This window comes from Fundulus heteroclitus, chromosome 7, assembly GCF_011125445.2.
Source record: "Fundulus heteroclitus isolate FHET01 chromosome 7, MU-UCD_Fhet_4.1, whole genome shotgun sequence".
In the NCBI taxonomy this organism is placed as follows: Eukaryota; Metazoa; Chordata; class Actinopteri; order Cyprinodontiformes; family Fundulidae; genus Fundulus; species Fundulus heteroclitus.
In genome coordinates, this window is record NC_046367.1 from 30,874,730 (window position 1) to 30,902,565 (window position 27,836).

The 27,836-nt window shown below is 39.5% G+C and overlaps 1 protein-coding gene across 1 annotated transcript; it reads right to left on the reverse strand.

The window, feature by feature from the left end:
- On the reverse strand, positions 1-26,792 carry si:ch211-39i22.1 (protein TsetseEP). The gene is made up of 12 exons (XM_012870763.3): positions 26,483-26,792; positions 18,690-18,769; positions 17,911-18,379; positions 16,653-16,753; positions 16,512-16,548; positions 13,591-13,623; positions 10,977-11,009; positions 7,997-8,023; positions 7,239-7,256; positions 5,976-6,092; positions 3,676-3,744; positions 1-3,576 (listed from the first exon to the last, which is right to left on the reverse strand). Exons 1-12 carry the CDS (start codon positions 26,544-26,546, stop codon positions 3,542-3,544), a joined length of 1,083 nt encoding a protein of 360 aa, XP_012726217.3. The 5' UTR covers positions 26,547-26,792; the 3' UTR covers positions 1-3,541.
- Between the last annotated feature and the right edge of the window lie 1,044 nt (positions 26,793-27,836).

The following is a 27,836-nucleotide window of genomic DNA, read 5'->3' on the forward strand; positions in this document are numbered from 1 at the left end:
TTCCCACGGAAAGTGTTTAATCTACTTCTCAAACATTATTTACACAACTCCAGTAGAGCACAAGTGCCGCATGACATTGAAGAAGACGGTTCCTACACGACATATCAACATGGAATATTAAATTAACAGGAAAAGCTTTACACTTATCAATGTGTATACAGGATAGGAAAGTGCTTCTCCAATTGAGAATGTTCTTACAAAACAGGAAAAAAAAAAATCTCTGCTCATCTCTCTGTTGACCTTGACACTGTACTTTGTTTCCCCTCCTCAGGAATATTCAAGATAATATAAATGATAAGGCAGCACTGGCTAGCGTCATGTTTGATGCCCTCTTGCATGATCTGGAAAGTGCACTTCAGGACCCAAAGGTTTACATTCTGGTTTGGATGCTGTAATCCGATATTCTGTGTTTCTTGGGACTTCTTAGGGGAGAAAAGTAAAGTAGATTAGCACGGACGAATTCTCTCTTGTATTAAAGGAGTCTGAATTTGCACTGCAGGACATCAGAGTGCTTTTGCTGAATATTAAAGCACCCAGTGGGATGTGCACAGAAGGAGGGGGGAGTGCTGCACTTAAAGGAAGATTTCTCTTTTTTTTTTTGAAGGCATCAATGGCTATCGCAGAAAGCTTGTAGTGTTATACAACGGGTAATTTGTGCATTTTCACTCTGTGCCAGACATATTATCTGCTTGCTTTAACATTTCGAGATAAATCTGTCTATTGTCTATCACAGGTTACAGGATACAATGGCAGTTAGCAGAGCTTTGACCTCGCGTTCAGCCCACAGTTCATAAAAACAATTCATATGACATCACAGACTATTTCTCAGCTCAAGGCTAGGCTGTTAGCAACAGTCTCTGTCCTGTATTGCAACTATATAGTGTTTTACAGCTAACACACCTCAGGAACTCCGGGACTATACGACCAGTATAACCACATTACTTCGTTTCAAAGAAGTACAGAAAGTACAAAAACTTCAGGCAAAAGAAAGACATTCAGAAGTTAATTTGTGCTACAGTAGCAAAAGACAGAGGAAAAAAAAAAGGCAGTAGAGAGGCTTCTTCTGAGGCATTTCACAATAATCACAAAATACCACAGAAAACTAGTTGACTCAAACAAAATAGTGTCGGCTCAGAGGCACTACTGCTAAAATGGTAGAAATCCATAAAAAGGTCACAGGTGAGTGGTGTCTATATGTGAATCATACAAGAACACTGGCAACAACTGGCTTGTCCGAATGAAAAGACACACACCGAGGAGAGCTTTGCACAGGATATCAGATCAGGCTGGTGAAATTGTTGGTGGAAAAAAAAAAAAAATCAAACATGGTATTCAGCTGCTGCTATGACCACCTCTGTACAGTACTTTAAATGTGAATTTGTTTTGTTGAAAGTTTGAGCAGCATACAAGCGCGTCCCTTTTTTTGTTGTTGTTTCATCTGATTTGCTTGTTTTTTTTTAAATTAAAGTTCCATATGTCTCCTCTGTGTGCCTTTAAATTGACCAAGCCAGGCCTTGACAGTGAAAGGCACTACAACAAAGAAATCACTGCATCAAAACTACACATTCTACAAAACAACAACAAAAAAATTATAAAAATAAAATAAAAAACAATGCAAATTAGTTACATAACATCTTTTTTTTCCTTTCTTTGTCTATTGGATTAAACCTGGAAAATGAAACTTTGGAAAAAAAAAAGTGTCTAGGTAATGAATGCGCATGTCTTCAGTATTTCTGGAACTGGTAATGAGCCTTGAACCATTTCACATTTTGTCACAGTACAACCAACGTTTTATTGGAATTTTATGTAATAGATAAACACCAAGTAAGAAAAAATTATGCATGTTTTTAAACGTGTCATTGAAAAAAAAAAGTTATAAGCTGCACGTTTTGCATGTGTGAAGTCCAGCTGTGTGTAACTTAATGTAGCAGAGAGGTCCGCAATAAACTTGTGGAGAAGCTTGAAGCAAGGTTAGGGTAAAAAAACAACAACATCCAAAACTTTAAAAAAGTACTATGTTCAATCCATCATCCAAAAAAAAAAAAAGTACTGACTCAGGCATTTTTCTTGCTTAAATGTAACGGTTTGCCAAATGTTATATAGAGGAGAGAAGAGATGGCGCTCTGGTCAAATGAGACCACGGGCGACCATTTTGGCCTAAAGGTAAATTTCTATATATGATATTAAAACCACCGCCCTGAACATACCATCCCGAGCTTGAATCATGATGGTGACAACACCGTTCTGTGACATGTTCCTCCCTGGGCAGAGGCATGGAGGCGGGTCAGACTTGATGGGAAGACAGCTTTCGCTGAATTCAGGGCAATGCTGGAGGAAAACCCATTAGATGCTGCGAAAGACTTGAGACTTGAATGGAGGCTCACCTTCTGGCAGGACAACGACCATAAACATCCAACCGGAATTAGAATTGAGTAGCTTAGATCAAAGCGTAATCATGCTATGGGATGGCCCAGATCCAAATCTAATAGAGACTCTAAAATTGATGTTCTCTATCCAACCTCAGGGCTTGCCCTATATTGGAAAAATGCACTTTCACTTCACAATTATGCTACACTTTGTGTGAGTCTATCAAATAAAATCTCAACAAAACACGTTGAAATTTGTGGTTGTTTTGTGACAAAAAAAAAATGTCAAAGGGCCCTTGGCAACCGAGGGGCCTGTATCTGATTGTTTTATCTCAAAGGTCAACAAGAAATTTCCTTGACACATGATTTATCCAGCTGACTGGGGAAGGCTCCACTTAACAGGATTTACGTCTGAGTCCCTTCGCCAGGGTGACACAAAGCAAAACAAAACACAGTAATACAGTGATGTCTTTGTTATTCAAAGCACATAATGATCTAAGTCAGGGCATCCCCTGAAAACTAGGATTAAAATCTTCTAACACTTCTCCTATGTCAAAATCCACAAAGTACCGTGCTAGTTATTCATGCCATTTCTTGTCCTCCTACTCTACACTTGTACAACAGATAACTTATGTTATTAAAAATATTTTTTTTTCTTTGTTTAGGACATTTGTTTACTTTCATATTCATACGTTTGGCTCATTAAATGCAAAAAAAAAAAAAGTACTAGTTCAACACTTACAATATCGCTTCTCCTTTACTGGTTTTGATTTATACTCAATTACTACAACAAGATAGTAGCCAACTCAAATAAAAGAATAACGTTACAGAGTCGGGCCATTTTATCATTACAATTGAAACGAGATTCAATCTGTTTGACTGCAACTTGGCAACAATAAAAAAAAAAAAAAAAAAATTGGATTTTGATTGATCATTTTAATAAATTCCCATGTTGAAACGATCAGAAACCACTAGATCTTTATCTAACTCCTTTGCTCCGCACAAGAACAAAGAAACACGCACACATACGAGCTCAAAAAGACCAACACACACTTACACAGTCAGAAACACACAGGCCTGCTCTGGGGCCTCACAGTAATTTAGCTCTTCGGGGGCTGAGCCTAACAGTGAGATTGCCTCTGCTTGACTGAAGTTGGTCCAGACTAGTCAGATGATCATGGCTGGGAGGAGTTCAGTAGGGTGTTGGATTCTGCACAAAGAGAAACAGTTGAACGTTTAAGGCCTATGAGTATCTGAGTCTTTTCATTTAGTTGTATTTGGTGAGTGTTATTCGCAGTGTTTGCCGTACCCTGGGGATCGGACTTAGCCTCTGCTGCGTCTACTTTCTCTACTTTGACTCCAGCCTCTGGGTCTGCTTCTAATTGAAAAAAAAGAGAGAAAGTCAGTTTAGAGAAAACACAAAGCAACAAGTTTAAAGACAACACCGGCGCATATAATTTCATGTGGCTTATGAATCATTTTCCTGCTTATTGACAAAGATTGTGGTATGTTATAAATGGACTAGATTTATATTTTGCCCTTCTAAAGACATTTCAATGGCTCAAAATGCTTTACATTAGAGTCACAATCACACTCACAACCATGCGCACATTCATGCACCGATACGCAGATTGGTAGACAACTTGCGGTTAAGTGCCTTGCCCAGGGGCACATTGTGGGAGGGGAAAACCGGAATCAATCCCACAAACTTTAAGATTGCAAAACGACTATGGTATTATATTTGTGCCAACAACCCACAGAGGACTACTCTATGCACTGTTCCCTGGTTGCCACAGGACAATAAGACGAGGGAAATAGTGTTTTTATTGTGTAAAAATTAAATCCTAAAACTTAACTGTCTTTGATTTAAACATCTTAAGGCAATCTCTAGAAAGATTTAGTTGAATAATGCAGGATTTCTTAACTGCCAAAAATAAAAAATGTTCTCTATTCATATCTTTAAGAATTAAAAATCAATTGAACAAAGTGTAATAAAGATATGTTTTGTTCTTTCGTACAGACTTAACTTCTTTGGACTTCACTTGTTTTTAAATGTGATTCCTTTACAAAGCACTAAAACATACCAACCCAGCGATTAAACTAAGCATTCAACGGAGACTAAACTTATACTGGGTCTGCCTCTTGGCTCGCGTTGCTAAAGCTGAGCAGTTCTTGTTGACTGTAAATTCAGACTTTGCTGAAGTTGCAGTACCGGGATGCAGGATGTATACGAGCTGGTTCCCAACTGCCAACACTCACTGAGACGTGACGCTGAGTCGGCTGAGTTTGCTGACTACTGACCTTCAAAAGGTCTTCAAAAGACTTTTTTTTGTTTTGTATAAAAGACAAACTCAGATGCACCGCTCTCCACTCGAGCAGAAAAGAGCTTGAAGGAGGTCAATTCAAGACGGTCAGTCAGTTCTGATCTGACTCAAAAATGGACAGGTGTGAGTGGCACGCTGTCACCAACCGGCAGTAAACGCACAATGCCTCGCAAAGAGTCTTTTTCTAACTCGTGAACCTTTTCACACTTTTGTCACATGGCAGCCCCTAACTTCAATGCATTATTTTGCTGGGATTTTAAGATGACTGACAAACACAACATGCTCAAAATTTGTGAAGAGGGAGAAAACATTTTTTGCAATAAAAACCTACAAGGTGCATATGTATATGTATTAATAGTTTGAAAACCACCTTTCTCTGCATTTACAGCTGGGACTTGTTTCCATTCTCTTTAAGCATTTAGAGACAGGTTGCCTTGCCCTTTCTTTGTTAAGAAATACCTCAAACACATTCAAATTTAGACCAGAGCCAAAATTAGCATCAACTTTCAAGTCTTGCCACAGATTGTCATTTGTCCTTTGGTCTGAGATGTTTAAGATGTGTCTCTACTCCAGCAAAGCTGGTTCAAAAGATTTGACTCCTAAGCATGCCTTCAAGTGCTGAAGGCATGCTTTATGTGTGGCAGAAGGGAAACACCTTGAACATACAAGGCAGTGGGTCCTGAGGACCAGGTTTGAGAGCCACTGATCTAATTCATTATATCATAGCTCTGGTTGTATAATTAGGGTCAAAGTCCAGCTGGAAACTGACCCTCCTCCCCAGTCTGCAGCCTGAAAAAAGTTTTTTTCTCTGGAAATTGCTCTGCTCTGAGGTTGTTCTATGTCTCCATCAAGAATGGACAGCGAAGCTGCCCATTCTTGATGAAAACCAGCACATTCACTATTTAGACGGTGTGTTTGAGGTGATGTGCTTTGCTGGTTTTCCACCACGGATAGGGTAGAAAACCAGCCTAGGTATGTAAGCCGAAAAGCTCAATTTTTGGTCTGATTTGACGGGAGCAGCTTCTCCCAGTCAAGCACAATAAAGTCCGTGGTTACAATATGACAAACGGTGGAAGTGTTCAAGGAGTGGATGCTTTTTTCAAGGCTCTATAAGTACAACACAGAACTGAACATCAAAGCAAAACATCTGGGCTGTAGTTCATCCAATATTTGTAGATGTCAGTTTTTTAGGACAATTCTGCCACTTTATTTAGAAACACAGGGCATTATCTGCAGCAATTTCTGTACCTATTATATTAGAAAAAAACATAGCGGTTATTCCTACCTTGAGCTTTTTTGAAGCACAATTTCTTCTTCTGATAGGCGAAGTACCCAGTGACTGCTCCCACCGCAGACACAATGATAGCAGACAGGATCCCTGCTAGGGGTTTAGAGCCTCCCTCTGTACAGAAACAACAGCGAACAAGTTAGCAGAGAAATTGTGATGCCGGATTTAGAAAGCCCTTTAAAGTGGCAGTGACCATGTTTGGATTCTTGCTTGTCGTGTGACTTAACAGCCTTTAGATAATCTTATCACACCAGTGTCTGACTGACATAAACAAAACCAGCCTGGGTAGTTTTTTTGTCCTTAGGAGTGAAACACAATTCCAAATACTATATATTGCTCCAGTGTCTAAACATGATTGTCTGCTGAGTATCACCATACCCAATGATTTACTCAACAACAACCGTGTCTAAATTACCTGTTATCAGTCAGTTATTAACATAACTTACTTTATGTAACAACAATTTGCCACATCGTATGTATGGAATGTACCCGCATTGCTGCTTGGCACAGAACACAGCGTCTCACGCGGATGTAATTCAAATATAAAAACAAGGCCCTTTTTTGTACTGGGGCTAGCTTTTCAGTCAGCACAGAGTAATAACGGCGAAACTCTCCGAGGTGACGTGACACGCGAGACGCGGGCTGAAGGGGGAGGTGATGGATGGCATAGAAAAGTGGAGTCAAGAACGCGTGCACACCTGAACAAACTGCGGCCGCAGGAAAAGGTGAGAAAAAAAAACATGAGGGAGGGGAGCGAGATAAACTTGGAGGAAAAGAGAATGAGTCAACATAATTAAGGGGGGAATGAAACAGGAGACTGTAGTGAGTCAGTAAAAAGGGAGTACATGTCAGACAGGAACGGACTTGCATGTCATCAAGAGCAGAACAACTATGGTAAAGAAAAAAAAAACGGGAAATGATTTTGAAAATAGGAGAGCAGCGAACACTTAAAGTATAAGCCACTGCTAATCTTCCTAATAACAAGAAGAAAGGACGAAAGCACTCCTTGATCATTTTTCCCCCCCACCTTCTGTGACCGTTGCCTCCAGTCATTCTTGCAATCATGCAAAGACACGTAAACTTCAAAGCAGAGTTTAAAGAGAGGGTTTTGAAAATGTCATGCGGGAAGTAGAAACCAGCTAAGGTTAACACACAACACAAAAGAGCAGGGCGCATCCTCTGCTGGAGGTACGTTTGGGGTAAGGCATGGCAGGGTGGGGGAATGTAGCGTGGCCGAGAGACAGGAGAGGGATAACTCACTTTTGTTCTGGCCTTCTTCTGTAGTTGGAAACAGAGAACAAGAAATTAGGACATAATATATCAAATTTTGCACTATTAATATGTGATTTGCAACATGTTGGATGTATATTTGCGCTACAGTCATCATAACGTGACGCAGTGTACAAAGATCCTTTTCATGTCTGTTTATCTTATCTTGCCGCTCTCGCTATTTATTTGCATTACCATGACCAAAAAAAAAATTCTAAAAAAAAAAAAAAGAAAAGAAGGAAGAGGCAACCCAAGGCGTGGATATGTTACGCTTGGAAAGCTAAACTTGGGCATCAGAGCACAAGAGAATGGCCACCCAACACAAAAGTAGTGACGGCAAAATCTCTGGATTAAGTATGAGTTCACAAAGTGCAGATTTATAATATAATGTTTTAAAAAGCCTCCTTATGATTTGAGTTTTGTGTTACATTTTCAGCATTTGTAGATTTAAGTCTTTAAAGTTTGACAGTATTCGTTTTTTTTAACCTTTCATAGAGCTGAGCTATTGTATCCCTGAACAAAGGTTATTTCTAAATGATGCAGCGTAAGACGCAAACTACAGATTTTTCACACTGATTCTTCTCTACCGCTTGTCTTGTCAAAGGTATGCCAGTAATATCCTGTGTTTCACCAAGTCTGTTCGAACTACATAAGCCCTACTTCTTTTTCTACAGATTTCAAAAAAATATGAGCAGGGCATGGTTCAGTCGTGCATATTTTGATGATAAACACACAAAAACAAGACTTACGCTCTCCTGTGGCGCCAACCTCAGGGGCTAAAAAGAAAAAGACAGAAAGGCATATAATTTATACAAGCAGGGAGGAAAAAAAATCCATTAATTACCTTGACAGTACATGTATGAGAGGGAAGAAAAAAATGAGAAGAGGAATTAGATTTTATCTCTTTGTGGAGGATTGCACTTTAAAATAATTGAGCACTTTCTCTTTTCTTCCCTAAATGTTTAGGGAACACACTATCGTTACAGTTGTAAGGCAATTGTTTTGACATTCACTGGCGAGGTAGGGGTAATAGCCGCCGACTCAGACGTTAATCATCAAACATAAACACGGCTCTGGCCCTAAAACTGTAAAAAAAAAAAAATCATACAAACTGAGCAACAGGTATGCTTGAGATGCTCAGAAAGTGTTGCTTGTGAACACTTACAGAGGAGTTAACATTATGGAGATGAAATATCGGAGACAGACTCCCTGTGGCAATCGCTGATCTAAGAACTCGTCCGTATACCAACAAGTCCATCACCACCATCTGCTCTGCTTGTCCGAATATGTCTGGAGACATCATGGCTGCTGCCAGCCTGCTGCAACTTGACAAAGCGGCTGAGGAAGTGCTCTTTCACAACTAAATCAATCATTACACTGATCGGGTAGAGTCAGCTTTCATGTGGCCCAATGGCAAAGTGTTAAAAGTCGTTCAACTTATTCAAATTAGGTCAACTTAAGAGTCGTGTCATGGAGAGCAGAGCAACACTACTGCTGTAAAAAGATGGCAAAACAATTTCTGACTTTAAGAACAGATTTAAGGCTTGGTGCCTTGCGAAGGCATACACACAGTGGTTATTGGTGAGGTGAAAGGTGAAGAACATATTGTTTTCAAAATTTTTACTTATAAAAATATGATGGGGGCGATATGCATTTGTTTCAGCTAATCCGAGTCTATACTTTGTGGCACAGCTTTTGAGCGCAAATAAGGCTGCTCGTCTTTTGGGGGTATGTCTCTTGCAGCTTTGCACATTCAAAGATGAAAACCTGTTGTCCATTTTTCTTTTCAATCTAGCTCAAGCTTAAATTTGATGGTCAGCGTCTGTGGACATCATTTTCATATCTTGCTACAAATGATCAGTTTATTTTTGATGTGGACATGGACTGGGCCATTGTAAAACATTAATATGCTTTGATTCAAAATCATACCGTTGGAGCTTGGCAGTACATTTAGGTTTGTTATCCTGCTGAACGTCTAAATGGCTTTCTTCAAGCATCGACTTGCAGCACCTGTAGCGGTAGCTGCACCTGTAGCTCCCTAAATCTTCCAATGGACTCTGATCATCTTCCATGTTTTGCTAGAGAAAGCATGCCATAGCATGAGACTGCCGCCATCATGTTTCATGTCGGTGTTCATACACTCACAGCATTTGCATGCAAAAAAGATTAGGTTTTTGGTCTCCTCTAAGTAGAATACTACCTTTGGCATAGTACCACATTTGTACTGAGCGTAAATTACACACAGATTGGCCATTTTGAAAAAAATTACTTGGCATTGTAACATAACAAAATATGAAAACCTTCAATGGAGATGACTTCTTTCTCAAACAAAATATGAAAACCTTCAATGGAGATGACCTCTTTCTCAAGGCCTGATGGAAGTCCACAATCATCAAAGTAGAACACATAACATATTTGACTACATTATATTAAACGTTGATTATATTGGAGTGTTCAATGGGATTTAAATCTGACAACATGAATAAATTGCAATGGGGTGATATGGATCTACTGAATGGATTTTGGACTGAATTGTTATTTTATGATATAATATCTCACCTCAGAAATGAGTGGTATATCAATACTGCTAATTGAGTGGAATAAACACAGCTGATTCCACAGTGTTCAAAGAGCGTTTAACCGCAGTTACAGGTTTTATCTTTCAGGTCTTCTGACAAATTAATTAAAGATAAATGATTTCATTTGGACTAGGCTACAACTTAAACATCTCTTGAAGAGCAGGGGGGAAAAAATCCAGTAAAGAGTACAATTTCCCACCATTACATCATACATGATTATAGGTTAGGGGAATAAAACAGTATTAGTGTCGAAGCATCAAGTTAAATCAGAAAACTTCTGTAAGTCTGAGGCAGCAGTGGAAATAGTTTTAATGTATTAATCTTTGTTTTCATGTGGAAAGAACTTAATTCCTGTTAACTCTTCTTCAGCCACGCTTGCTGTGGTAATAAAAATCCTGTGAGTGTAATTCAATGCTGCACATAATCACTCTGTGATGTTGTAGCCAGATATCACTTGCAACAAGTAGCTACATTTTGGCATTAATTTACCATTTCTTTCTATTTTAGTTGAATAAAAAGATTTAAATGCATCTTTAGGGATAGAGCTTCAGTAAATTACACTGGTAAACCGATCAAAATTATGCTCCTTCTGTCAGAAACTGAAGAGGGAAGGAGTGCAAGCTAAATTAAGTATTGCAATGCCATCTCTTCATAAAAAATGTGCAGGAGGCAGAAAGTCACACAACAGAAAGCAACAGCAACACTAACTGGATATTTGGGAGCACATCTAGTACATTTAAATAAAAGAGGAGAAGGACTTTGCAGCTTTACACCCGACAATAAAAGTAAGGTTTTGGCAGTCTTCTATAATAGGAATTAGAGTAAGTGGTGATGAGTAACATAATGATGCAAAAAACAGACCACTTGATATTATAAAGCCTTTGAGATTTATTAAGGTCATGGAAATATAACCCCTTTTTGTGCTGCAGATGCGCCTTAAGATATTTAATTTAGTTGTGGAGGCAGTATTCTGGTAAATTCAATAGAAGCATAAAAACAATTCCTCTTTTTGGGGTTTAAGCATCTCTTGAAAACAAAAGGATGATAACACTTTGACGGTACTTTGCGTACTGTTTACCTCTACCAGTTTATTTCAAAGAAAATTCAGAAAATAAAATAATGTAAATTGAGAGATAAAGTAGAAGTCAACCTGTATTGTCGTTTGGTGCAACGGCCTCCTTAACTGTGGAAAAAGACAAAGAACAGAATTATAAGACTGGTATATAAAACATGTATACACAGCTAGGCATAGCAACAAAAGCAGCTCGAAACCGACACACACAACATAAATATATTAATCAGGACTCTTAATTGGCCTGTGAATGAAATAATGAGCCTAGAAGACAGCTTCTTCTTATGCTGTAACTTTTCCCACACTGATTGCTAAACTCAGATGCAATAAAACAACATACATAAATATGTATTTGGGTTCAGTCAACTCTTTTAGCAATAATCATGTGCTGGCGAAAGAGAAAGCATTTGCCGTCTCTTGTTTTTCTCTGCTCAGACCTAATGAGGCCGATATAATGGAAGGGCAAGCAGAACACCTGTAGAGCTGATCATTTCCCACTCTCAATAAATCATTAGAGGAAAGTATATATTTTAGACAATGTAAAAATAAGGTATGCAAAAACGACATTTACCATTCATCTAGGAAAAACAATACATTTATAACTTGGCCCCCATCATTGTTGATTCAATAGTTTGATCCATCGTACCAACAGACAGCAGTAACATCTGAGGGAGCAGAGGAGCTGTGTCTATACAGCACAAATAATTAACCTCCAATAAGTAGCTACTTAAAACTAAAGAGGTGTCACGCCTTTGTTTCACTTCTACTTTTCCGTGGAATAAAATACGTTAACATTTGGAATCAGACCGAGAGGAGAGAAAGGAGAAACCTCTCAGATTATTGTCATGAAGCAATACCTAGGCGCAGTAAGGCAAACGAGAACCAGGCTTATTATTATGAGCCTGGAAAGGAAGTTGAGCGCTTTAAGTGTGCAGCCCAGTAGGATTAGTGACTGTGCCCCGATTGTCACACCTCTCTAACTGAAATTAAAAATGTCCTTGTCTGAATGAACAAACACAGATAATAAAACTGCATGTCAGATCATGAGCAGAAGAAGAATGACAACGATGCCGCTTAATTTTATGAAATGCAGTGAGCATAGATCTGCTGCTTTCCCAGGGTGGATGATTCATATCTCAAGAAAAAAAAAAACAAGGATACTAGAAACTGCACTGATATTCTTCTGAGAATTCCTTTAATCTATATTTTAACCAGTTTCCTTCTCCTCCTTTCAGTAGACATTACAGTATGACTATGGGAGCTTGCTTGTCCATAAAAACCAAGCGGCGAGCATTCACAGATTCTAGTGCATTCTAGTGCATACAAGAATAATAATCCTTGTGCCTCAACAACATGGAGACCAATAAAAAAATATTGTGCTTATAAGAGTCTATGTAAATAAAAACCAAATTACATACTAAAACCGTCACGGTCACTTTATTCACCTTTGGGCTCACAAAGGTGTTTTTGCCGTGATACAAATCTCACATAAATGGTTTTCCGAACATATAGAACACATATCCAACACATTTTAATTTCCCGTGTTTCCTTGTTAAATCATGCAAAGATAACATCAGTCGGAGCCGCTCCTAAGTTCAGCGGCTTCGAGTCAGAAACTTCACCAGAAAAGGGCGTTAACGGGGATCCTGTCAGCAGGTGTTGATTCTTATTAAAAGATATTATTTGTCATGAACAATGTCTTTTGCAACTCTATGCTAGGGGAAAACCCATGGGTGTTCTTAAACACATGTGTCACCTGGCTGTGACTCAGCCAACATAACAGGTCAGGATGAGCAGGATGAGCTTTGATTGGAGGATCAACCCGCTGTTCATAAAGCCTCTTTATCTCTTAACGTTTTTTGTTTTTTTTCACGACTGATACATGTGACAAGGTGTTTTGACAATTGACATGGATTAGACCACCAAGAATGATCATAAATATCACTAATCCTCATGTGTGTAGTAAATTACCATTCACATGTGAAAGAAAACAGAGAACACCACCATACTGAAATGTTAAGAAAATAGTGTTCCCTCGGCTGTGAAGTCAGTATAAATCATTTGGGAGGTGTCATCGCTGGAACTGCAACAACCAAATTTAGGAGGTAAAAGTGTATGAGCCAGATTCACATCTTATATGTTTTCCCAGAGAGTTGTAGCTTTTAGAGAAATGGCACATCTGTTCCTCATAATTTTTTAGAAAATGGTGAACTGCAATGACTCTGCCCACAATAATTTCTGCAAAGACATGAACTCTTTTAAAACAACATATAAACGAGAACACGGCAAAGATCAAATATATTTTTATCAATATTTATAAGTGATGAACTCAAAAGGGCCTTTTTATTAAACACAAAGTGTGTCCAGATTTGGTACTCCAATTTATTTTAGTTTAGGATCTAAACCTCTTAAACATAAACTAGTTACGCTGTCACAACAAAACACAATCAGTCAAAAACCTATCCTGTTTACTGAGAATATTTAGTTATTTTGCATTCTGATTTCTGCAGCCTGGTGAGACTTTAAAGTGCCAACCTGCACAAATCTGTTTTTAAACAACAACAAGACCAAAGAACCTTTACACTGATTTACCATCAGTTACTGATATTAAATAGACTAATATTTGGTTAGAAGTAGAAAATCAAATAAAACAGGAGTAGAATCCAATAAGCAAAAAAAAAAAAACATTTACCTCTATCAACAATAGTTTCGATGATCCTTCCAGCTGTGGAAAAACAAACATAAGTATGCTTTGCCAAACGAATCATTCAGGTAAATGCAAAATCATAAAAACAAAAAAAAGAATCTTTACAATAAATTTATGAATGACATTACATAAAACCAACATGGCACAACATATTTCAAAGTGGTAAATAAATCAAGCTAAGTCTATGAGGTTAATGCAGTGAGTGAAACCTAACATATCATGGTAGCTAAAACATGTCAACTGAAAATATATTTTAATGATTGGAGGAAATATGTTTAACGGTAAAATAATATTTATTTATATATAAATACTGGATTTTTCTTGTTTTCAATTTTATTCCCAAATTTCACTGACGACAATAATGTAACCACCAATCATATTTCTTTTTCATTTATTCAGATGTCTTATTTGATTCCTGCATCTCTCTCCCTTTTAGATCCCTGTACCATCAAGAAGTATACAGACAGTAATTCGAGAGAAAACTGAACCTCAAAAACCACCACACACTGGAACTTAACCGACTTGTTATGTTTTCTACAGAATCTGTCATTTGGGCATTATGTTTACCAGAGAACTCCTTTGTACAAAGCTTCCCGCCCATTCACAAGAAGAGCTGCCAAAGATCTAACAGCAGGGAACTGGAAAGGTGAGTGTCTTGTAGGACACGGAAAAAACAGTAGGCAGTGGAAAATGCAATATTTTGCCAGAAGGAAGTTGGTTTGGGAAAACAAGCTCGGCAGAACTACCTATGATAATGACTGGTTTTCCACTTAGATACGCTGTAGTTAAATTAGTGATGTATGTGTTAAAGAGGTAAGAATGTGAAAAGCTATATGCTAACCAGCAGGAAATGGCTCAAACAGACATCATCAAGACATTAATCTATAGAGATCAGTTTTGTATGTTGTTTTCCTACGCTTCTACTTTGGTTTTAATGAGGTTTTTACGCTGTTTTTTGCTTTATGTAATAGTTTTTTTCTTTTTCCATAAAAAGAAAAGCCAAAATGTTTTTTTTTTATAACAATAAAAATCTATTTCCACATATAATAATACATGAATATCAGCTTGGGAATGGGTATTGCTCGATTTTGCTGTGTACCTTGGCAAGAAGCGCCAAGAGAAGGGGTTTGTTGTTTGTAGGTTGCTGTGATTAAATGGCACATTTACTGAATAGCTTCTTTTCCAGTTAACTAAAAGGAGGGATGACTGTATTATAAACAAGTCTGGACTGTTTCACGGTGTGAAGAGAACACATACAAAACAGAGTCATTTTGCAAATGTGTTCAGCTCTTTCTACAGCATGTCCTTTAGAAACAGATGCTTTTTGAGTGAGATTTTTTAGATCAATCTCATACAAGAATCAATATGGCCAGGTTGATTAGCCCATTTGTGATGCAAACATTTGGGTTTGGACTCCATTAGCACTCTATGGTGTGCACTCAATAATGGAAGCTACTTTTCACAACATGTTAATTTGTTTCCCCCCCTAGTGACTATATGGTTTAATATATGAAACATGCCAGTGTTTTTGAAGGATTTTGAATTAAATCACCTATGTCTCTTTGTATCTTTCCAAATGAGTGATAAGAAAATGGTAAGACATCTGGCCCATCTGCTCAGGCACTATACTGGTCGCCAAAATATACTGTACCTGCATTATACACTAAGCTTGTTACATAGACTATCATATCCCATTTCCACATTTTTTTTATAATACATGTGTTGTACATTAAGGTTTGTAGTTGTACAACCGTAAACCTTAAAGTGTTTATTTGCATTTTATATGGCAGACCAACGCAAAGAGGCACATAAGTGTCAGCAGGCAGGAAAAAAGATACACTGTTGTCTTTTTCCTTTTATAGTTGGGCATGCATATTCATTTCCCCACTTTTAATTCTAATATTCCCAAATAAATTCCACTATTAGAATCTTTAATGTGGGTTAGGCTATAAAATGATGTGTCAAGCTTTCATTTGCTCAATCCTTTATTTGATCATGAAACGAGTATTGCACAACTGCAAACCATGCCAATGCATGGCATCCCCCTAATCTCACAAGCAGTCAAGATGGTAGTACTGGAGATGTAGAAACCATCTGTGGACAGGACAACTATTATTAGTGGTCTCCACAACCTGCCTTTTATAGAAGTGTAGCTTCAAGAAATGCATTGTTAAAAGACATCCATAAAGTATCTCATTTGTAGGTTGACACACAGGGATTTGGAAAACTGGGCTTTGGTTTGATTATACCAGAATTAATAATTTTTTTCTCACTACCCTGAACACAACATGCCCATGATAAGACATGGTGGTAGAAGCATCATGCTGTGGGGATGCTTTTCTTCTGGAGGGACAGGGAAACCGATCATAGCAAATGAATCAGAGAGATGGTGTATGATGCAGGGCAAGTTCTGGAAGGAACTGCTCCTTTTATGTTATAAAAAAAGACAGTAAAAGTCTTGACCTAAATCAAATTTTGAAATTTGAAATATGATATTAACAGACACTCCCAAGCCAACCTGACTAAGCTCGAGGGATTTCACAAAAAAGCGTGAGCAAAAGTTTTTCTTCCTCCTGTTATTTCACTCTGGTGTAGACCTACTACGGAAGCCTGTAAGCAGCTGTAAATGCAGTGCTGATGCACTAAATACAAATCTACACCAAACATTTCAGATTTTTAACCTATTTTTTTTTTTTTAAACTTTGCATCCTTTTTCATTCACTTAACAATTGTGCAATAATTGGTGTTAGTCTATCACACAAAATCTCCATAAATACATTGGACATTTGTGCACAGAATGGGGTATGAATACTTCTGCAAGAGGTAAAGTGAGCAGCATTTCAGTCTTGTAGTATTTAATATTTTCCCCCTAAATCTGTGCATGGTCAAAGGCTACAAATTCTTACCTTTCCCGAACATCTCTTCTTTCTTCTCTTCTACAGTCTATGAGAAAAAAAACATTCCACACATAAAAGAGCAGGAAAGATATGTGAAAAATCTAATTATAACTAAATGTTTCTTGGAGACTTCCATTAACAAGCACTGACCGTAGTTGCAACAGCTGGGGGTACGGTGCTTGGTTCATTTCCCTCAGGTGCAGCTGTTTTTGTCTGCTCAGGCTCTTTAACATCAGCATCTGGGTCATTAACTGTCAATAAACAAAAGAGCAAGACATGGAAAGGCTTTTATAAGGCTATGTTATCATAATGTTCACAAAAATATTGTCACTACAGACTCCACAAAAGTTCATAATCACTGAGGCTCTGCTTTTAGAAATTAATTAATTTTTTTTTACATTTTACACTAGCAATATGTGAAAAGGGTTAGTTTAAAAACAAGAATGCCACATACACTAGTTTATTGGGCACCCCTCTTCAATTGCTTGTTAAAATAAATAGTGACTCAGTCATTCAAATGGTAGGAGCTCGATGCATTTTGACGTCTAGACAAGGTGAGGCTGGTCATGAAGACTCTGCTGATCTACTGGAATGTTGATGCACAACTATCTCTGTTTTGCTGAGAATGTATGTATCCGTTATTTAACCAAGGAAAAAAAAACTAATTGAAATTAAAATGGCCGAAAAAGAAAAAAAAAAAATCTAGCAAACGTCAGTAGTATGAACAAAAATGCCTTGTTGAAATTAAAGGTCAGACGAGTAGACCGGTCTGAAAGTGAAATGACATCAGCAGCTCAACTAAACTTCTGTTAAAAAGAAAGCGGGCAGAATTCACTTCAAATTTAATTAAAAAAATACTTTAATAATCCCAAAGGGAAAGGGAAATATTTAGATAATAAAGAAGATCCTCTCTGATAGTTGAACCCTAAAGAAGCCACTCCTGACATTTAAGGACAGGATTCATCCTGTCTTGTGTTTACAGTTCAGGTTGGTGGTGGTGGTGAATGGGAACTATTTTCTTCCCCACGGTAGGCCCCTAGGTACCAGCTGAGCATTCTTTGAACACCTCAGCCTGCCTGAGTATTTTTTATGGTTTCCTGAAGATGATATGGAGTTTCCTCTACTCTTCTACTGTGAATCTTAACCCAATAGAGCATTGTGGATGCCCAATCGGTAAATGCGCAGCATCTGATGCTATCATCTCAATGTTGTCTGAAATCTTTCAGACAACTTACTGAATCTTCCCCATAATGAATTGAGGCTGTTGTAAGAAAAAAATGGGTTCCACCCCCGCTACAATCACAGCACGCCTAATAAAGTGGCCTCTGAGAACAGCCGTAAATTTTGAATTTACAGAGTGCATTCAGCTAAAAATAAACACATTCAACATTTTATTTTTGTCTTTTACCTTGTGGTGTGGTCGGTGCCTCTGTTTCTGGCACGGCGGTAGTTACAGGATTCGGATCGACAGCAGGAGCTGGAGTTTCATCAGCAGCAGAAGGAACTGCTCCTGAGTTTTCTTCGGTAGCTACCTCTGGTGTGGGTTCTGCAGTAGTTACCCCGGCTGCGTCTTCCTCCACTGCGTCAGCGGGGAGTTCTGCAGGTGCTGCAGTCGTGACCGCTTCTTCAGGTTCCACTGCTGGGTCGGCGGCGTCCTCTGGCTCAGGTGTAGCCTCTGGCTCAGGCTGAGGGTCAGTCGGTGGCACAGGGTCTGCGGCGGGTTCAGGTTTTGTTGTTGGCACAGGGTCTTCTGCTGGTTGAGGCTCGGCTGTCGGCACAGGGTCGGCCTCCGCCTCAGGTTCTGGTGCTAGGTCAGGTTCAGCCGTAGGTTGAGGGTCATCGGCTGTCTCAGGTTCACTTTCTGTTTCAGGCGCTTCCTATGTTTAAACACACACAAAAAAAAAAAATGTAATTGCAGTTGAAGTTTGAAAAAAAAGATTTGTTGTAATGCAGCTTACATTGCAGAATAAGGATGTGCTACAGTGTGCGGTGAGACACAAAAACGAACGAAAAATCCTTTACCACATCATTAACATAAAACGTAATTAAAATCAGCTTCAACTTATGCCTCCACCACTCACTCTCAACTTTCAAATCTCAAACCCTTTTTCCACGATTTTGCAGGTGACATCTTCTACACATTGGAAACACGCAGAGACTTAAAGAAAGCAGATTTATTCTCCTTACTGTGACTGTTGCGTCATCAGCTTGTGCTTCAACCGGCTCGTCTGTCTCTTGAGCATCTGTCTCCTCTTTTTTTGGATCATCTGGACAGTTATGTGGGGAGAAAAAAGGCAACAGAATAATATTAGAGTGATTAATTATATACTGAAACAGGCTTGACTGAGAGGCTTGGTGCTATGGGAAAAAAAAATAGATAAAAGTAGACCGACCTGGTCACGCAAAATCAGTTTTCAGTTACTTAAAGCTCTATTTGTTCTAAAGTTGTTCAGTGGCCCAGAAAAATAGCTGGTACTATTCAGTATATTGTATTGTTCTAAAATAAGAAAACCTAGTTTCAATCTAAAGCAGAAGTAATGAAAGTTCACGGTGATCAGTGTTGAAACTAGTCGTATTTCTCAAGGTCTGTGAGAAAGCACACAGATCCAGAGCCACACCCAGTCCTGATTGAACCACGATGTTAACACTCAGCCCAGAAGTGGATGACGGGCACTTCCATCACATAATTGTGTGTGTGTTCGAGTCAGAGCTGTGACATTCCCCTGTTTCAGTGGTGAATAAAATGGCGAGTATCTAAAACAGCGCTCTGTCCTTATTGTTCTTCGCTCAGCTGATTCCACTTGTCTTGTTGCTGAATCTTTCAGGCGGTGGTTTTCTTTTTCCGACAAAACATTGTAAATAAATACTGACAAGATTTCACGTTACAATTCCATGCTATTTCTAGTCAAAGTGAACAGTTAGCAGTTGCTGTTAACATGTGATTGCGTCTAGTAAAAAAAAAAAAATCCTTTTTGACAAATATCAGGTTTAGTGTGGATCTGTGGACAGAGCCAAAGACAAACGTTCAATATATGGACAGATTAAACCTGGACATGATTAGTAAACACTGAGTAAAGCTTATCAAAATCCTTAGTTGGTGATTTTTAAAACATTTAGTCCATCTAACCATCCATTTTATAACACGTCTATCCCTTGTGGGGTCGCGACAGGTGCTGGTGCCTATCTCCAGCTGTCAATGGGCGAGAGCTGGGGTACATCCTGGACAGGTCGCCTGTCTATCTCAGGGCAACACGGAGACAAACAGGACAAACAACCATTCTCTCCTAAGGAGAATTTAGAGAGGCCAATTAACCTAACAGTCATGTTTTTGGACTGTGGGAGGAAGCCGGAGTACCCGCAGAGAACCCACGCATGCACAGGGAGAACATGTAAACTCCATGCAGAAAAACCCAGAGCAGGGGCAAGACTTGAACCCAGGACAACCTTTAGTCTATTTGCGAAAACAAAAAAAAGGAATTTTAAGGGGAAAGCACATCGGGATTGCCACATTCCGACATATCAGTTGACGGATGTCCATTGCTGCCTTTAATGCTAATTGGAGACAGATTTGTGGAAGTCAGTTGTGGATAATTGGTAAAAAAAAAATATTTAAGATTTCAAGGAATTCACAAGTTTACGTTGTAAAAGTGCAAAGAATAATCTTTATTGTTTGACGGTCTTTAACATAGTCGCGATCCGATGCTAAGCGTTCATCATTGTTTAAGCTAGGCCCCCTCTCCCAGACTCCACCAATCCATATTGAAGCGCTGTTAGGAAGAGGTGCCTTAAATGAAATTTTCTTTAAGGCTCCATACAATTTGTGCCAGCCTTGGTTTGGCACCTTTAACACACATTGGACATGTCATGCCTGAGTGCATCCAGACAGGACAGACAATTGGACTTCAGCCGTGGATATAGTTTTATCAAAAGCGTCAACACTTCAGAATAGGTCGGAGACAGATTGCTGAGCCCCAGAGCGTTAGCCACCGACCAAACACCGCTGGTGAGGTTGGTTTGATTGAAAATAATTGGACTGCATTTTTTTATGCACATTGTTTAATTTTAAAATAATAATAATAAGAATAATGTTAAAATCTCGTCTCGTCATGATCACAATATCATGTGTTGTCTTGTCTAGTGCGCTGGATGTAGCAATACTCCCTGACGAACGACTGACACTCATTGCACAGCCATGTAATAACGTTGTTCTCCAAGCTAAACTGTACACGAGGAAGTGCACGCGCAGACAAAATATAAAAAGGTACAGCCAAAATCCTGGGAAACAGGAGCTCTATACCCTGAGTCCTTTCTTTAGGCTGACATACAAATCTTCTCTTCAATTATTTACTGTGTTTATTGCTAGGTAAAATTTCAAAAGAGTCCTACGCCTGCCAAGTCAGATTGCATCAGAGTCAGTGAAGCCTTGAGGGAGACCAGCATGAACGAAATCTAAAGTATTTCTATCACACCGTAAAACCTCTGAGGGCGAGATGCAGGAATGACACACTGGTTCTCGTCGTTCTAGCATGAATTTAGTGGGAAAACACTAAACATTTATAGAAATGCAGTTTATTTAAACAAGTGCATAAGAGCCGCAAAAAAGCCTGGGTACATTTGTGTTTTTTTTAAACAAAGCTTTTTCTTTCTGTCGCTTCTTTTTTTTCCTTTGTGGTCTGGATGACACTCCACCACCTGTGCATCCAAGCTAAACATTAATCAGAGCTCCTCATGACTCCCTTTGTATGGACATGTGTGTATGGGTGTGGCGCTGTCGCTGCTTCGGTTTTCTCATTACTTCGTTGGAAATCGCTATCTTAATCAAAGGTGTACTGTGGCACGTATTGATGAAGCCGATGAGACTCCGTGTTCCCGAGATTTCAGATGAAAACAGTGGAATAAAGTCAACCTATGAATCATGCAAAAAAGAATTTCCCAAGCTGCATTTATCAGAGCAGGACTTCTGCTCGACTTGGTCCAGCAGTGACGATGCATGTTTCCAATTTCTCTAACAGCACATGTGGAAGTGAGTCCGGACGCTTTCTCCCAGGCTAGAGCTTGCATGGACATGTGTGGGAGGTTGTACTTGGATTTCACGTAACGTCTCGATCTCTTTGGTGTGTGCGTGTGTGTGTGTGCGTGTGTGTGAGTCTGTACATGAAAAGGGAGGGAAACTACTCCTGCATGTAAACTTTTTCTGTTGCTCCACTGAACATTCTGTTCTCGTTTACCAGTTTGCCACTACCTCATTCGGCCACCCTTACCACCATAACATGCGGAAACACAAGTCATGCATGAAGATTAATTGGTCAGGCTTCTTCTTGTCTGTTCCCCTCCGTGATACAACAAACAATCCTGTTTGCACACAATGGAAGTTCATGTTCACATCCACGCTCACTTCTAACAAGGGATGTCCTGTTTTGTATTAGCCCAGCAGTTAAACCTCCTCTCCCTCCTTTTTTTTCTGTCCATATTAAGAGACTCTCACTCTGCTTTCTTCATCCTCTTTCTTACTCACAAAGTCCCAACTCCTTCTTTTCGTTTGCCACAACTTCCCCCTGGGGCTAGTGAGTCATCTCAGTCTCCAACATGACTGCATGCTATTGTATGTAACTTCTAATGGCAAAAAGGTCCCTGAGGGAATAGCTGCTAACTGGAACCATGTGATCCCTACACGCCGATAGTGTGTTTGACCATGTGATCCTCGCACATGGTCAAACACACTGTGTGTTTTTCATGACCGGCGACTGCTTTGTTCAGATAAGCACATAACCGTCTTTCTTGTACAGTCAGTGAAACGTCTGACAGAGACGACTGCAGCCAGGAAGCTGTAATTGGAAACAACGCGTGGATTTTTTTAGACAGTATGTCCTCTTGCTAAATAACACGTGTGATCTGTTTGGATTTTTTGGTACGAAAAGACAAAAAGAAGACGTTGGGTTAGAATTTGTGTTTTTGGCTTCCTGTGTCTAGACATGCAGGACTTACGGGAAATTAGGGTGAAATTAGGGTAAAAATAAAGTCCAGTTGGTCTGCTGTGGCAACATTTAGTGGGAAGGTTTTATGGAAACTATGAGGAAGGGAAAAATGAAAGACCTGCTCTTGAGCCAGCCAGTGCTTATTTTGTGACACAAATCCTCCCCCCCCCCCAAAAAAAACTTCCTTTCAAATTCTTGTTTGTATTATGAAAACCTCAGATCTTAAACTGACTCGCATAAACAGCAAAACTTTACATTTTGTTTTTTGAGGCAATGTCATCAGGCGCTTTAAAATTAACCTAAAATTAATTATGTGTTTTCTGTGTCTGCCTAAACCTTGCAAGGTTGTGGAGGGACTGGTGTGAATTCTGGGGTGCACCTTGGACATGTCGCCAGCTCAACACAGAGACACACAGGGCAGAAAACTATGCCCTAATTAACCTAATGTAACCAATTAGGAAAATCCTAAACATGCACAGGAGGAACATCCAGCTGGAATTCAAAGCCAGAACCTTTTGGCCACAAGCAAGCTTCTCTGACGACTGCTTAACCATTCAACTTACTGCAAAAAAAAAAAAAAAAATATTTCAACAGCAAGCTCTTTTTCTCTTGTCAGGGTTGCAGATAACCTGACTCTGGCCAGATGGATGTAGTGGTGGAAGTACATCAATCTGGCGAGAGTCAGGTTAGGTTGCAGATGGATTGGCAACTATTGCAAAAATGAGCAGGGGGACGCAATATGTAACCACAGAAAGGTTGCCAATATGTTACAGGTAATCACAAATTGACCTAAAATCGCTGTTTTTGGACTCTGGATGGAAACTAAAGCATCCAGAAAAAACCCTGATATGCCCTGGGAGAATATGTAGAAAGTTACCGACATAAAGCCGGTACCACGATGCTTCAGAGCAGAGGCTTTCTTGCTGTCAGATCACAATGAGACTGTGCTAAACAAGAAAACTAATGTGCTGCTCCTTGACAGTCATTTCAAAGGGAGAATAGTTCTACATACTTAAAATGATTTTTCTTATGATTATTTGTCAAAGCCTGAACAGCACATAGAGATTTATATTGGTGATAGTGCTTGTCAACACCATGACAGAACTGGATTAGCCTATATTATCACATTAAGCCTGTTAGAAGAGAAGAGGACTCAAGCAATATTTCTAGTATTGAGAAGACAACTATACTAACAGACAAAAGACTTTCAGTTTGTGATCTTCATCAAAGTCATACCCTTAATACTGATTTTCTTGTAGACTAAGAGGGTTGCTGTAATCTGCTAACAGCTCAGATTTTCTATATGCAGCTTGGAAGTAGGGGAAGTCATGCCAGAAACGTCTGGACATTAGGGATGTTTGCAGAAAAAATGACCTTGCATGAAATAGTTAATGAAAACCTTAGACACAGCTGATAGCCTCATGGTGTTATTGTAGCAGTTTGTGGGGATGTTTTAAAGATTTCAGACATTTTACGTTTTAGAGTACTGGACTGCTAAAAGCGAGTGTTGTTTGTTCTGTTATCAATCAATTTGTTTCCAGCAGACTTCAATAGGAAGGTGAAGTAAGTTTGGGATTTTTATTTAGGTTGTTGCTCGAGTTGCTTACAAAAGCTTAGACCCATCCAAATTTTAAGAGGTTTTAAACCATTCACTAAATTAGTTTGTATAATGCTATGTATTTAAACAATTTTATGAGAGACAAATGAACAGGATTCCTAGTAATGTGCAGTTATTACAAATTTACATATGCAAAGCAGTCACGTTGTATTTTGATTTCAGAGTTGGTGAGAAACCTCTGGTTCCATCCAAAAATTATAGCACCTAGCTCCTGTTCCTTGAGCTTTCACTTGGTCAACAGTATGAGCTTCGGACCGCGGTTTCGATTTCGAACAGCCTTTAACTCCGATGTCATTACGCAACCGAAACACAAATGGATGAATCTAGTCAAATCTGGGCTTACAGCCCTCCTGAAAATGTACTACAAAGTGTGCGCACTCTTCTCTCCGGACATTTTGGCTAATTTCCGTGAGGTGAGCAGGTCCATGTCCCGTTGTTTGCTTGTTTTGAAGCTAACATAACAAGCTGAAACAGTCCAAGTCCTTGGTGACACTGTTTTGAAACTTCTGTGAAGATGGCGGTATTCTGAAAACCCTTGTATTCACTAAAGTGCTTGATGTAAAGTTTGGATAGCCCAAGCACTTGTACCTTTATCTAGGATATGCACTTACTGCATATCCTAGATAAAGGATCACCTCCTGAGCAGAGGCAGATGATCTCACGCGTTGTGTCGTAACAGCACAACTCTTGATATCAGAGCATCCCCAGATCGCTGTTCTCCCAGGTAAGAGCTTCTATTGTGTGTTTTGTGAGAAACAGCGTTCTGTTTACTCCAATCATGACACTTTAATGCACCCATATGGAAGAGAATGTGTGAGACCACTTAACCAGCGAAGGGATGATTTACGCACTGGCAGTTGAAGGTGTAAACACAGACAAGTTGGCGCACTCACAATACACACACACCTGGCACATCCCACACCCTTTTCATTTGCCTTCTGACACACGTGTTTAATGGCAGGCTTATGCACACACACACACACACACACACAAAGTCATGGAGCTCTCCCATACTCCCACATGCTCTGTACATAAAAGTTGCAGCCCACCCCACCCTCTCGCACACTGTCTTAGTTACACACACAGACGTAGAAACACTGAGGGCCCTGGGGGAATGGAAGGCGCTGAAACTAGTTGTGTGTGTGTGTGTGTGTTGGGTGTTGGATACAGCTGGAGCTGGATCTGGTTACCGAACACTCCCTATTCCTCACTTTTATAACTTAACACGAACCGTAAATGGTGTGCACATGCTCAACTGACCCCGTACCTCATCTTGTGAGCTGATTAACAGATTTTGCGTGCGCAGATGCCTGTCAGCAGAACACGCCCGGCGAGGCTTTCAGGGTCCCAGTTCGCCAAATTCCAACCAAGTTCACACCGTATCAGTGTGGTTTACAGAGATAAAGAGAAATGTATTTGTGTGCATGTGTCAGATCGTGCATGTGAAGGTGCTTCCTCTCTGGCGGTTTGTGAAGTGGCAAAAAAAAAAAAAAAAAATGAACCAGTGGAGTGAGATTACCGGCTCACCTCCAAATACCCAACGTTCAACTGAACATGTTTGCATAATGATAGTGCGGGCCTTGCTTTTCCAACATTGTCCCTCTCTCTGTTTTCCCTCTCAATCAGCTCCAGCATGTAGCCTTCATCTTCTTCCAACACCTCTCCTTGCTTTTCCCCTCAGTTTATGTGTTTTCCCCCAACCGTTCCCCTTCTCTCCATGTGAGTTTTATTGCGCATTTGAGCAATCTGTAATCATTGCATGCACTGCAGGCAAAAAAAAAAGGGGGCCAAAAAAAAAACAAAAAAAAAAAACGGCTTGCAACCCAAAAAAAGAGGAAGTAAGAGGAGAGACAGCACCAAAGACAAATAAAAGACACCTGGAACAAAACGACAAAAAAAAAAAAAAAAAAAAAAAAACATACAGGATATGAGGATGAAGTAGTCAGATAAGCTCAGAGAAATGAGGAGTAGGAAACAGGAAAAGGGGGAGACAGTTACTTGGGTCCACCACACCCCTCAGGTTCCAGACCTCTTGAAAAAAAAAAAGATCCGTCCACATTTAGAGAAGGTGACACATTTATTTTCTTCACTAATGATTGCCAGGATGAACAAGGAGACATCAATTAGATGTCAATTAAAGCAAGCACAATGAAGGAAGTCAATTGAGATTGAACAATATACTAGTAAGGCTTACATATAGACAGATAGATAGATAGATAGATAGATAGATAGATAGATAGATAGATAGATAGATAGATAGATAGATAGATAGATAGATAGATAGATAGATAGATAGATAGATAGATAGATAGATAGATAGATAGATAAGCCACATCCGCATAAAATTAGAGCCTGTGTAGATTTACTAATTGGACATGAATCATTACCTTGCGCTGCGGTGTGTGAGGCCAGCAGGCTCCCTAATAGCAGAATCCACAGGTATGACATCATGGGAACGCGCGGTTGTGCCTTTATTCGGGTAAATCGGGGTTCACTCTCCCTTTCTGCGTCCTTCACCAAGGTCAATTAGCCGGCCCGGAGGTTTTCAGGTGGATCTGGAGGGCGTGCTCGCTCGTCCCGTCGGCGTGTCTGCTGTGCGTTGCTGCGTTTCGGACAAGTCCCGCCGTGCTCCAGATGCTCAGGCTCAGTGCGCGCCGCCGCGGATCTGCAGCCGTCTTTTGTCTGGATTGGAGGAGAGCGAGTCCGGTCTCCCTTCAGGTAGGCGGGTCTCCCAAATATGGGCAAACCGGCGGGCAGGGCTGGTGCTGCGATAACTTGCTGTTGCTGTGGTAACATGAATTGATTCGTAATCAGCAGTGTTTTTTTGTTTTTTTTTTTCATTACTATTTTGTTTCGGCACAGGCACGCCAATGACCGATGAGCAATCATTTCATTAAACCCATCTGAAACCTGTTTCGTGACTCACCTTCTCTCATTTTGACATAACCATGGGAACTAAACTACACAGGCACGTGCAGAGACAATTTTGGGTGCAGGTACTCAAATCTCAAAAAAAAAAAAATAGAAAAAAAAAGAAAAAAAAAGGACACCCATCGCACAAAATTGTTGCTAAAACAAATATAAAACACAGTAGGATATATTTAACGAGTGTAATTATTTTCCTGACACCAACAAGGTGCGTCTGGCACGTCTAATCAAACTGGATGACTCAGTTATGAATTTGAATAAATACATGGATAACAGGCAGCAATGGCAACAAAAGAGGCAAAACAAGGCAAGTTTATTAATATAGCACTTTTCAGTAACAAGAGAATTCAAAGAGGAAAAAAAAATCAAACATTATGTTAGAGAATCATCAACAAATACTGTAACTTAAAACTTACCAAAACTCAGCTCTGAATAAATGAAATACAAATAAAGCATCTCTATATACTTAATAAAATACATCTATTTACAAAGGAGGTGAGGCTCGCCACTCAAGAGAGTAGAGATCCTGTTCTGTTGAGAGCAGTATTGTTCAGGGAGCACTATGCACAATAATATAACATCACCAATATCAACATACCTCACCAGACTGTCAGGGAGCTCAACTTAAAAAACTATTTTTCATTTTGAATCAGAAACCCTCTTTGGATAATTCATGTTAATAATGAGCCTATAATTACACCAACAACATCAAATAGACAGCTAAAAACCATGTTCCTATATAGTCTTCATTGTTGTATGCTTTTCTGTATCATTGAACATTGGTCTTCAGTTAATGCCAGTGCTGCTCAAAGC